A 12650-nucleotide genomic window follows, 5' to 3' on the forward strand; every position below is an offset into this window, starting at 1 on the left:
ATATTATAGTAAACTATTTGATAACAATTAAATGCTATTAAAGATGAATGGAATATTCTAAACATTATTATTAGAAATGGCACTAGATAGGTTCATTATTCCAATATTTCAGTCATAATGTAAAGAAAATGAATAACATGGAGACTTAGCTGGAAAAATCTCTGTTATACAGATATTTGAAAAATAGATATAACAACGTTATAGAAAGAAACCCTAGTTTAATGTTTCTTGACTGCAGGGACTTTGGTGAAACACATATCTAAATTAATTGCAATCTTTATTCATACTTCAAAATAGAGCTATGAGAATAATCCATAACACTAGATTTTTGGAACACACCAACTCATTTTTACGGTTGCTAGTTAAAGTTAAATTAGTTAGAGTTCATACAGCAGTGATTATGTTCAAGGCTAGCAACTATTTGTTCACTGCGGATATACAGAAAAGGTTCTCTGATAGGGAGGTTACGACTTAAGGGGAAAGTCACATTTTCAGACTTCAGACAACCAGGAAAATGTTATCCTTCTGTGGCGTTTAATTGTGGAACAAACTAAATGGTGATATTAAGCAATGTCCAAAGATATTCTGTTTTAAAAAGATGTACACAAAAAGGATATTCAAGAGGTGCAGAGATGAAGTAGTGTTCCAATAATCACCTGGGGCTTTACGGATTTATATGAAGAAGTATTTGTACAAATATTGTTTTGTTTGTGTGAATATAATTATATGTATTTTCTTTGATTATAGATTTATTATTTTTTGTTATGTAGTTGTTAATTATTGCATTTTGGGTATAAAGGGTAGGAGTACATAAGTTTTACTTCTTCCTACTCATTTTAACACACGTAAATAGATTTTTTAAGTACTGGAAATTATGGAGCTTTTGGTTTTGCTGTTCATCTGTTTTTATAACTATTTTATTTTGTTGTTTTTTTTCATTTTCACATGTTGGAAATAAAGATATGAATAAATCAACAGATGATGTCACTGATGGGCTTACCTGAGCAGGTGACATCCAGGATGGAGGAAGAGGAACCTGATTCTACACACTCCCTCAGAGCAGATCCAGACTGACCACAGTCAGACCTGATCCACCACACAGGTCTGTCTGAGGACTCCTTTCTCTCTCCTACAGAAACAGCAGAGCCACAGTCCAGATCTCTACAGACAACATCTGCTTTCTTCAGGGTCCAGACAGAGTCCATCACTGGTCTCCAGTCTCCCTGATGTTTCAGCTCCAGTGTTCCTGCACAGCGACTGGCTCCTCCCACCAACCTGACATCATCAGGCTCTGAACAGAAACCAGAGAGTCATCAGTAAAACAATAAAGTGAGTTTCATCAGAACAGAAATGAACCAAATCAAAGCTGCAGCTCCTCTTCTACCTGAGCAGGTGAGTCCAACAGCTTTTCCAGGTGAGCAGGTGTTTCTAGCTGAGCCTGAGCTTCTACAGTCCAGGAGAGCAGACTCATGGCCTCCACACTGGAACTCTTTGGTCCACATCGGAGCCTCCACTTCTCCATAGAGCGCCCCCTGGAGGACTGAAGGAGCCCCACAGCCGAGCTCCCTACAGACCACCTCTGCATCCTGCTGGTCAAAGTCAGCTTCACACACTGAGGACCACCTCTGGTTAGACTTCACCTCCAGTCTGCCTGAGCACAGACTAGTCCCGTCCAGCAGCCTGACAGAGTCTGGAGAGATAATAGAAGATGAAGTAGAGATAAGGACAGCAGACGCAAAAGAAAAACATGTCATGAAACAACAATTCAGTGTGGAAATGCAGTCAAATGTGTGTAAAGAATACAGCATGGGACTCAGAACACAACCCTGTGGGGCCCCAGTGCTGAGAGTCAGACCGGGGGACAGATCTTTACTGAGTCTGACTGTCTGTGGGCGTTTGGATAGGAAGTCTTTACCAAACATTTCATTAAGATAGAATGTGATAATATAATTATTATTATTATTATTAATTATAATTTAGTTTTCATGTCTGTGTTGTTTCTCCATCCATCTCCCGTTATTATTCCCCTTGTTTAAGGGCACAACATCAACCTGGGTACATTACTGTCATACATGATGTCATAGATGATGTCACTGATGGGCTTACCTGAGCAGGTGAGATCCAGGATGGAGGAAGAGGAAAATGATGTAGCACACTCCCTCAGAGCAGATCCAGACTGAACACAGTCAGAACTGATCCACCACACAGGTCTGACTGAGGACTCCTTTCTCTCTCCTACAGAAACAGCAGACCCACAGCCCAGATCTCTACAGACAACAGCTGCTTCCTTCAGGGTCCAGTCAGAGTATCTCATTGGTCTCCAGTCTCCCTGATGTTTCAGCTCCAGTGTTCCTGCACAGCGACTGGCTCCTCCCACCAACCTGACATCATCAGGCTCTGAACAGAAACAAGAGAGTCATCAGTAAAGAAGAGAATTCAAGAGACTAAACTAAAACTTTACTGCTGATTCTGCTTCTTTGATTGTTTCTTTCTCTTTTCTTTCTCTCTTTACCTGGTGAAGTGTGTTGTCCTTCAGCCTGGAGTCCTGTGATTGGACAGAAAAAACACTCAGGTTTGACAGCTACATCAACTTGGAGTTCCCCATGTTGCTATTTTGTTGTCCCGTTGTGTGGGAAAGAAAACTAATACAAACAATTCTACTATCACAGCTGTAGGGATTTATGGTTTAAATAGCATCAATAGTTATATTCAATAATGTAATTATTATTATTACTAATTTTTTATTTAATAATTAATAATTGTCAGGGAGTTGAGTTCTGAGGCGGGAAAAACAGAGCTTACGTCCCAAATGCAAGACACAGCAAGAACTGATGCTCTTAGTAGTATTTATCAAACACAAAGAGAAGTGTAAGACTCACATGTAGCGATGGCAAGCAGGAGTCCTAACAAAGGTAATATCCAAAATCGGGAACCAAAATCCAAACAGACAGAATGGTCCAAATATCCATCAGATTGATCCAAAACACACTCGACATGATTTAAACAGACTCTAAACCTACTCTGACATTGTTAATATCCATTCTGTATTCTTTAGTTAAGATAGCGATCAGGTCAGGTAAATCTGTGACGTCATCATAGCGGAACTTCGGGTGAGAGAACTGTGCTGTCATGTTGTGAACATACTAGTTGGTGGGATATTATTACAGTAACGTGTTGTACTTCTTAGAATGTGTAAACGAGATGAGCTTAATTGAAGTTTAATTAATTTGTGTGTTATTTTATTTTACGGCAGTTAAGTGCTGTTACAGAGAGTTAAATGCTAGAGAGATTTCAGAGTGGAAGTTACTAGACGTAACTCCAGTGCTGTAAACGTGTATGTGGCACAAAGAACCATTTCTCTTTAGTTAAAAGACCTACTTCATGTTTCATGTTGGATGTGTGTGTGTATACCCCCCCAGCAGACAGACCCAAGCATTAAATGAAAGGTTTGCTCCCCCTAAGTGCTGTGAGGCAGTTTCGTAAAACCTGCCCCCTCCGGTGAAGCTGAGATAAGACTCTATGCCTGACTGTTAAACTGACATTACCCAGAGACTAACTTCATCCGGAACCAGAACCGTCTTGGACAGAGGTCAGGAAATTCTAAAATGTCCCCCTTTTTAACTACCTCAGACATCAAAGGACCCTCTCACTTTTCACATCCAGTTGTGAAGTTTGTGAGAAAAGCCAGATGGCAGGAAGAACATTGCCAAATTCCTTTGCCTTATTACAGTTTAATTAAATAATATTTAAGTTAAGTCACTTAGCAGGTCTCTTCACTTCAATTTGAGTAGATCTATTACCATGTGTTGTTGGAAAGAAAGTTAATTTGTAGTGCTTTCAGCAGAAATATTATCATGTGTTAAATAAACAATTTTCCTAGCTCCTGAACCAAGGATCGAGTTAAATTTAAATAAAATGGTCAGAGGATCCTTTGTCCTCTCATGGAAGCAGTGTCCCCCCCAGAGGACAAAAAGAAGTATTACTCTGTATTTTATTGTGTATAATCTGATATTATGTTCGTATAACTTGCTTATATATTCTCTAAGTAAGAACGTTTAACAGCCAATATTATCCAGGAAATGTTTAGTTAAGTTTCTTTAATCTGCTGTGATCCTGAAAATGTGTTTAACTGGTAACCATTCTAATCATTACACTGATTACGTAATTGTTTTCCTTCCTTTTCTCAAATGCTTAAAACTAAGAACGGCATAACTGTTTAGATATAGATAGATATTAGAGTTAAGACACAGGAATTTCAGGAGACCAAAAGCCCTCCTCCTGGAGGACACGCCTCTGCTTCGTCTTCCCTCAGCACGCGCATGCAGGAAGGCGCTCCCGTGTCCAAGCAACGCCAACGCCTTAAGAGTCCAGCAACTTATTCAGCCTACATTGTTGAAGTTATTTTTTCTTTTGTTTTGTCAGAGTTATCAGACTGTAAGCCACGCAACCTTGGATTCACTTTAAGTTTTATTTTAGTTGAATTAACTTCTACCGCTCACGCCGAAGTTTGGACCCAGCCACGTGGGTCCGTTACGCCAGCAGCAACACAAAGGACATCAAACTGACAAACCGAGCCAAGGTTAACGGCCTATCACTGCAAGTTTCTTCACCTACCGGCCGAAGCAACGGGCCTCCAGGACAAACCTGCTAGTAAAAAGCCGGTCCTGCAGTGCCTAGCCGTGGACGCCAAGGACTTAAGCGCCAACTAGTCGTGGGGCTGCCCGAACACCAACCGGCTGAGAAACTGCATGTAAGGCTAAAACCCTGCATTTTGTGGTCAAGATTGCGGTCAAATCTTATTCTTTATTGTTAATCCTTTAGCCTTAAATCGTTAATCATTTTAGCCCAAAACTCCTAGCCAAATTTAACCGGAATTTCAGGTGGGGCCCCAAACAAGAGTTTTATGAATTCATATTTCTGAATATTAATATTCATAATTTTATTAACAGTACAAAGGCTCACAACAACATGTGTTGAAACACACTTGGACAGAATTAGCAGGTGGAGTTTTGAATATGAGATCTGGCTCTAGTGAAGGAAGTTAATGATTCCTACAACAAAGGCTGAAGGTCTCAGTCCGTCTGAAACTAAAAATCAGCAGGTAAACAGAAACGCAACGCTGACGTCACATGTGTACATGACATTGGCATGCAGAAAGACGACTAAGTGAGATGGAAATGTAAATCTTAAAACTTGTTTTTCTGTGATAATGACTCTTATATGCGTTCCCTAGTGATATGACAGTTATCGTTTTAATCAGCAGATAAAGTATTATTTACTCATGTGAAACCAATGCTGGCTCCAATCAATCTGGTGGTCAAGCCCTGCCAGCCAATGAATGTTTGAAAACTCCACCAAGCCCACTTCTTTATTTAAGCTGCGGGCCCTAGAGCTCAAAGCTCTTCTTTTTTGGAAAACAGAGCAGACTGGTTTCCCCTGGTTGAAAGGGGGATTCTATTAATAATTTCTATTGAAAACAAAGAAAGAACAGTAAGAGCTCAGTATAGCATTTAGTAGGGTCTTGTGAGACTGCCTACACCTACACACCTCATTACAGACAACTAAAGATTTGGTTGTTAAGGAACTCATTCCAGATTATGTTCTGATGCTGTACTCCCTGAAGCTGCTGGGGAGGAGTGGGGGGTTCACTAGGACAGTTTTTGAACCTGGACATTTGATACTCGAGGTCGGCTAGAACCTTGTATTGAAACTAGCTTGTTATCAGGGGTCTCCCTCCATCCTGACTGGAATCTGAACCATATTGGTCCTTGGGTTGGTGGAGAGAGCGGGGTTTCCTTTGGGTTGATACTTATTTATGGTAATTCATACCAAAATCACACCTGAACACAACCAAAGTTATACATTACTGTCACACAAACTAATGATGGTCATATACCGTCCACCACGACAAAACTTTGTGGACGTGCTGAACACACTGCTGTCTGCTTCAATCTCAGAGCCTGACTCTCTGTTACTTGTCCTTGGTGACGAGAACATTCACTTAGACAAATCAAACTCAGCAGACTTCCTGTCTCTGATTCAGTCCTTTGATCTACAAGGTACAAGGTTGTTTATTAGTCATTATTCAGCACAAGGCTGCATAACGAAATTAAATTTGTAAAGATAAAGGTGGTCTCCGTCCTGATCAAAATGAACCATCGTTCATTTTGTTTCTAATTTGAGAGCTTTTTTTGGATGTGTCATCTTTTAAAACAGACGGCTGCTATGGAAGCTAATTGCTACTGCCCTCTTTCGTCTCTCTCCAAACGGAGGTGCAGAAAGGTTGCTTGCACTCTTTTCCTGCTGGCCACAATATAATATTTGCACAACGAGAATGTTCATTTGTCAAATTTGAACCTCGAGTTAACTTGGTGCTGCAGGTATTAGGATACTGTTAAAAAACCAATCAATGTCAAGTATGGGAAGACGCATCCCAACGTGGACGGTGACGACAGCACGCAGGTCTGTCAGGTAAAGTTCTTTACTGCGCTCGCATAATTGCATTGTGTAACCAAACCAAAACTACACAAATGTATCAAAACATGAACTTTGGTTTGGCCCTTGGTTAGTAAAGGGGCCACGGGTAGTTCTCAGGGACCTGTAGTGGTGAGGTTTCAGATTGCATTGGATTGATTTATGAATCAATTTTCTGAATATTGTCTAGACTGAATGTTCTAAATGAGATTGTTGCCACACTTTGTTATAACAGACTGTAATTAGTAATGTTACCGTACTGAACGGGTCTTCCACTGTTTGTTGTCCTGCATCGCTACGTTGCATTGTTGTATATTATGTGGGTCACTAAAGCTACGTTCAGACTGCAGGCCAAAGGGACCCAAATCTGATTTTTTTTGCTCACATGTGACCCAGATCTGATCTGTTTATGACAGTGTGAACAGGCCATGACAGTAGTGACTAGTGAATTTATGAACTTTTGAGCGTTAAACACTTCATTTCATATTCTGGTGAAAATTTATGCTGGAAAAGTTCTTATTTATGTAAAAGGAAAGACAAAATTGAGGCAGCTGGTGACAGTTTAAAATATTAAAATATAACAGTGTAAAGAAGTCCTAATAGCGCCAAGCAGCAGCCCTGAGAGTTTTAGTGACGTCACCGCTGCATGCACACAATGCACACAATAACCACGATGGCTACAGCTGTCACATTTGGACTAGACTGTCCCAGAGAGGTAACATTTTTTATTTAAACATAGTTCCAGATTTGTGAAACTTTAATTTTGTTTGTAAAAATACTAAACTGTGAGAATTCACTTCTTTGTTCACACCGAGCAGTCTGGCGATAACGCTGCCTCTGATTGGTTAGAACCCCTTGCCCACGTTGGTTAGGCTGGTTAAGGTCAGGGTTATGATGGGTTAGGGTTAGCCAATCAGAGGCAGAGTAGGGGGCAGGACATGAAGCAGAGCTTGTGGTGGAGAAAACATGCCAACCTGCTCTCATAGTGTTCCAGTTTGGAGCTTTTTCCTGCCAGAACCCCGTATCTGTTTAACCTGTTGCTGTCCTGAGTAATCCAGCCGTCCCTTTGAAGCATAAACATGTAACACACACACACACACACACACACACACTCTACATGTACATTTACACAGTAACTGACTACCTTAACTCATGTGGTGTAGTATTTTCACAGTGTGGACGAAGTACTCAATTTTCATACTTAAGTAAAAGTACAGATACCACACAAGTAAAAGGAAAAGTCATCCAGTATAAACTCACTCAAGTAAGTCTTTTTTTTTTTTTAAATACTTAAGTAATCAAAAGTAAAAAGTACTACACATTCAAATCTTTTGATCTTACAAAACTTAAATTCACTCCAGACAGGTTTGAATACAGCATTATAAGTCAGAGTGAGTCCCAAGAAGGAAAACTGAGTCACAAGAGGACAAGTGGATATTGTGGGGAGGATTATTCCACCTTGTTGCTCTGCTGGTGTGGAAGGATCCCCTTCAGACCGTCTGACAGACACAGAACCCCGTTTGGGACTTTGGGGATGTTAAGATGAGACAAGGAGGCGGAAACCAAAACAAACTGAAAACCTTTGTGATCAGGCAGAAATCTCACCACACAGAGAGGTTCATTTCAGCACAGCCGATAAAGTGCCGCTCAGAGTCCCAAACAGAGCAAGGCTGGCTTCAGATTTCACATGTTTGTATTGCAAAACTCTACCAGGTATGTTTTCACGTTTGGTGGTGCAGCAACTGTTCTGGCTGTGCTGGTACTGACGAGGCTGCCTGTGTTTGACCTGGTGTGTGCAGACGTGTAGGAGCCATTATCAGTGAGGACATTTCAAAATCTATGTCTCGTCCCCCTCACTTTTTGGGGCGGAGTTGGCTCATGGCCAGGCGGTTTGAGTGACCAGTTAATCACACACTCCGCATCAGACGCGAATACACGGTTGAAAGGCAGACAGAAATCACGTTATAGAAAACGTGACGGTCAGTTTTTGTTCCTCACCTACGGTCATGAAGGCTGAGTCGTGACCGAAAGAACGAGATCGCTGAAAAGTTAAGGGAGAAAAAAGGTTTGCTGGAGGCAGGTGCAGCAAAGTGCCTCAATATTAGGTTTCTTTTGTACCTGCAGACAGCAGCGGGGACGCCTGCTGCAGGGGGGGTAGGGACGTGTTACAAGTAACCTTTTGCTAAATAAATAAACTAAATTTAAACCTTTTCACGTTCCTTTTTTAAAACTGTGGCCTACTTTTACTCTTTGCTCCAGTGTTGTCTGCGGGCCACTAATCTACATTTTCCATTCATACCTTCATAACTTCTCCAGTCTGTAATCTGCTATGGGCTTCGTTCACCCAATGAGCCGTCAGCCAGGCTGTGTGCAGTTACGCAGTGTGCAGTTACGCAGAAGAGCGCTGGTCTCCTCTGTGGTACAGAGACGGGCGTTTATCACAGAGATGAATGAGCTGGGCAGATCAAACATTTAGAAAATCAGGCAAATACCTTTTCAGTTTAAGGCTTTATTGTTCTACTGAAACAACTGAAATCCAGTGAGCATCACCGTGGCACTGGTGGCCGTGTGAAACTATTCTTGGCTTCACTCAGCAGCTGTTATTTATTCAGGAACCGATCATTTTTGAGATGCACAGAGAGAAAATATGGTGGATAAAACAGTCCTGTTGGGTTTTAAGCACGACGCACAGCTTCCTCTGTGTGCAGCTTTACCTGCTTCAATAATCAGATTGTTTTGGCTGCCTGTGCTTTGCTTGGCTACATCTCCATAATAAAACATACAGGCAACAATAGGCTGCTGGGCAGCAAGCTGATATTTTAATGTGATCTTATCAACACATTCATGGAGATTTAAAAAGGAAAATAATTATGTTTTATTTTCTTCCATTTTTTATGTTATGTAGTCAGTTTGTTCTCCATCTTCTGCCACTAAAGACCCTCTTTCAGCCACGCTAATAAACACAATCTGTCTTCAAAAGTCATTAGAAATGAGTATTTAAGGGATTTATTTTATTTATTTCACCCCTGAACACCCCTAGCATTTCAAAGTCATTGTTTGGCTTAGAAATGTAACGATGCGAAAGTTAAAAGTTGCAGCAACTAGAAATACTCAAGTGAAGTACAAATACAGAACAAAACTACTTATGTACAGAAACAAAGTATTTGTACTGTACATAACATTATATTTATATATGACGTATGTATATACTGTCTATATTATGTATTTACTATGTAATAAGTAAAATTCAGGCGTCAACATAATTGCTGCACCTCCACTGGAAGTTACATCCAAATACCCAATACTACCACCTAAATGCAACAGATTCTGCTCATTTTACAGCTCTAGGTGCAGTTTGGTTTGATCTGGTTTCACTGTAATAAACTACAACAAATACATAAGCAAAGGTCAGCATTCATGCCTTGGAATAATGCCTCATCACTCCAGGTATGGAAAGAGGAATGTTTTCCTGGAACGCCCATTTTTCATTTTCACAAAGATGAAACTGTTTTAAAGAATATTTACCCTCTCTGGGGAAATCTAGCCCAGATTTGGCAGCTCTAGCCACAGTGGATTTTGATCTGGACCTTGTCTAATGTGGGTTAGCCTACATTTCAAAAAAGGTGCAAAACACTGAGGATCGGTCACTCAGCAACGAAAGCTCAGTTTCCCTTAACTTTTCCCTTTACTGCAGAATCGGAAGCTGACTTCAGCGTCAGCACTTTGAGCAGAGTCCTACCTGAGCTCCACAGCAGCAGCAGCAGTACCAGGTGATCCATGTCCAGGTAGACCGTCTCTCTGCTGTCCACCTGCGTGCCACAGTGTGTCTGTGCACAAGAGGGGGAGGTTCACCGCAGCAGCATGTTTGAACAGTGGGTGAGTTTACATAATGAGTCCAGCAGCAGAGGCAGCGGCGAATTTGGCCATCGGACTATTTGTTTTGAGGTGGGTGACTCAGATCTTTTTAAATAGACTATAGGACGGTGCATAGGACAGGGTTTTATTGCTGTTGCATGTTCACTATAGTTTTAATAGAAACATGAGTAACTATAAATATTAAGCATTTAGCCAAGTCAGCGACGGCCAGCCTGGTCCTGGGCTGGGACGACTGACCCAGTAAGAGTTTACTGAAATTGGGACCTTCAGTCAAAATCAAACACATCAGCAGAGAGAAAGCAACAAGCTAATTGCAAGTAAAGCCTGGACACTAATGTCAGAACAGAAAACCATAAGAGAGAATATATTCAACACCATTCATCAATGATAAGACATATGAAAACAGCCATTGATGCATTTTCCAAATGGGCCAGGCCCTTGAAGAAAAAAACAGTGTTTGAGGTCTGTACGGCCTTTGAGTCTATTTAAAAGACAGCTCGACCCTGAAAAGTTCCAAACGGATGCTGGAATTCTTTAACAAGCCAAACCAAGGTTTTAATTATTTTGCTGCCAGTGACCTAAAAGTGTTTGTGGTTGAAAATTTTATTGTACATTAAAAACGCAAATTTGGAAGTTTTTTACAGCTACAAACAGTCATAGATGCTTTGACATCTTACAGGAATTGCTTGAAAGCTACAATAACAGCTATCATAACAGTATAAAAATGATGCCTATGCAGGTGACATCAGAAAGTGTTTGTCAACCTGTACAACACATTTCCTGTTCCCTGCAAAAATGACTTAAAGACAAGAAGGGAGACTCAGTAAGAATATCCAAACTGAGAGGAGTGTCTGATAAAAAATATCAACAGATGTTTACAGTGACAGGACATAAACCTGGTCAACCACCTTGTTACAGACTGAATGATTATGATGGAGAACCTATCCAAGGTACATTTTATGAGGCTGAGTTGCAAAAAGTGAAGGTTGGTAAAGACAAAGCATTTGTAGAAGAAATCCTGGAGGAACAGGTTGTCAGGGGTAAAAAAGAAATGTTGGTGTGTTGGAAAAACTCGTCCAAGAAGTTTAACAGATGGGTCAAGGCAAGTGACCTGAAAAAATTAATGAACAAAACCCAGATTCATTGGATCCAGCGAGAGGTTTTACGTAACCTTACCCTCCAATGCTAGTCTTGACGTATTTACAAATAATACGAGCTCCAGCTATCATGTAAATTTAGCACAGCATATTAAGTTAGAGGGTTGGAGGTAGGTAGATTTCATACCTGCACACCTGGTTTAACATATCTGATTAGGATGCCTACTTAGAATGGAGGAGAAAAAGAAGGAGAGTCAGAGAGTGAGTTATTCTAATATCGTAAAAAACATTTTAGACCTTCCAAAAACTTTGCAGCCTCTGTGACAACATGATGCACCATGAGCTATTATGAAAATCAAGTAGGGGGCGCTCTCCCTGGTTTTAACGGGACACCTGTCATGTACGGGAGAGGCATAGGATGTATATTCTCAATAATTTTGTTTTGTAGCGCCGTTGATGAAAAGAAGTGTTGTCATCGGTAACCCGCATCTTAAATCGCCAGCTAAAAACATCCTCTCTATGTTGATAACCCACACCGCTATGTCATTATATTATAAAATAGGTTGTCAATGGGACCAAGGTGTTCAGGAAGGATCAGGCAGCATGATGGTGTCAGTAAGCCCAAAGGAAGCCACGCTGTCGGGAGATCCTCAGAAACAAAAGATGGCTCTTTTACACACATAGAATTTTATTTATTTTCAGCTCCCATGATGCAGCTGTCCATCGATGAAAAGCTCTACACTGAAGTCATGCCTCTGTCGGCCATTACTGATGGATGCGCCATCTAATTTTCCATTCACGGAGATGGTGAAAAATATTTTAGGATTAATGCGACACTTACTTGGAGATGTCTTTTGTGGAGTGTGTGCTTTGGATCAGTCAAACTTTACCAAGGCAGCCCTTTAGACTTCCTTACATGATCATTAACACCCCCCCTGCACACGAACCTGGAGAGCACTGGCTGGCACACACTCTTAAGGCCATAAAGCCAGCTTTTTCTTGATTATTTGGGTTCTCCCCAGAGTTTTCACATTACTGTGATGACCCCTGTGGGGCTGTCTTGTGTATCTTCCTTGTGCTAATATTCATCAGGTAATCGTGACCACCTGAAGGCCCCAGTGTGTGCCGATTACTTAAGCCTGGCACTAATGCAGTGTCGGGGGCGTGCTCTCTCTCTTTCCCCGTCGGCAGAAGCGACCCCTG

At 41.1% G+C, this 12650-nt stretch overlaps 1 protein-coding gene across 1 annotated transcript in view; it reads right to left on the minus strand.

The window, feature by feature from the left end:
* Nucleotides 1–12650, minus strand: part of LOC119891504 (scavenger receptor cysteine-rich type 1 protein M160-like) — a 1270577-nt gene that overhangs the window by 1167008 nt on the left and 90919 nt on the right. The window contains exons 14-16 of the mRNA XM_038703207.1: nucleotides 2107–2397; nucleotides 1385–1690; nucleotides 1001–1291 (exon numbers count right to left, since the gene is read on the minus strand). Of these exons, the coding sequence (XP_038559135.1) occupies nucleotides 1001–1291; nucleotides 1385–1690; nucleotides 2107–2397 (888 nt within the window). The remainder of the gene's footprint in view (nucleotides 1–1000; nucleotides 1292–1384; nucleotides 1691–2106; nucleotides 2398–12650) is intronic.

Source organism: Micropterus salmoides, unplaced genomic scaffold, assembly GCF_014851395.1.
Source record: "Micropterus salmoides isolate LMB-PRFRI ecotype aquatic unplaced genomic scaffold, ASM1485139v1 Ms_hic_scaffold_7, whole genome shotgun sequence".
Taxonomy (NCBI): Eukaryota; Metazoa; Chordata; class Actinopteri; order Centrarchiformes; family Centrarchidae; genus Micropterus; species Micropterus salmoides.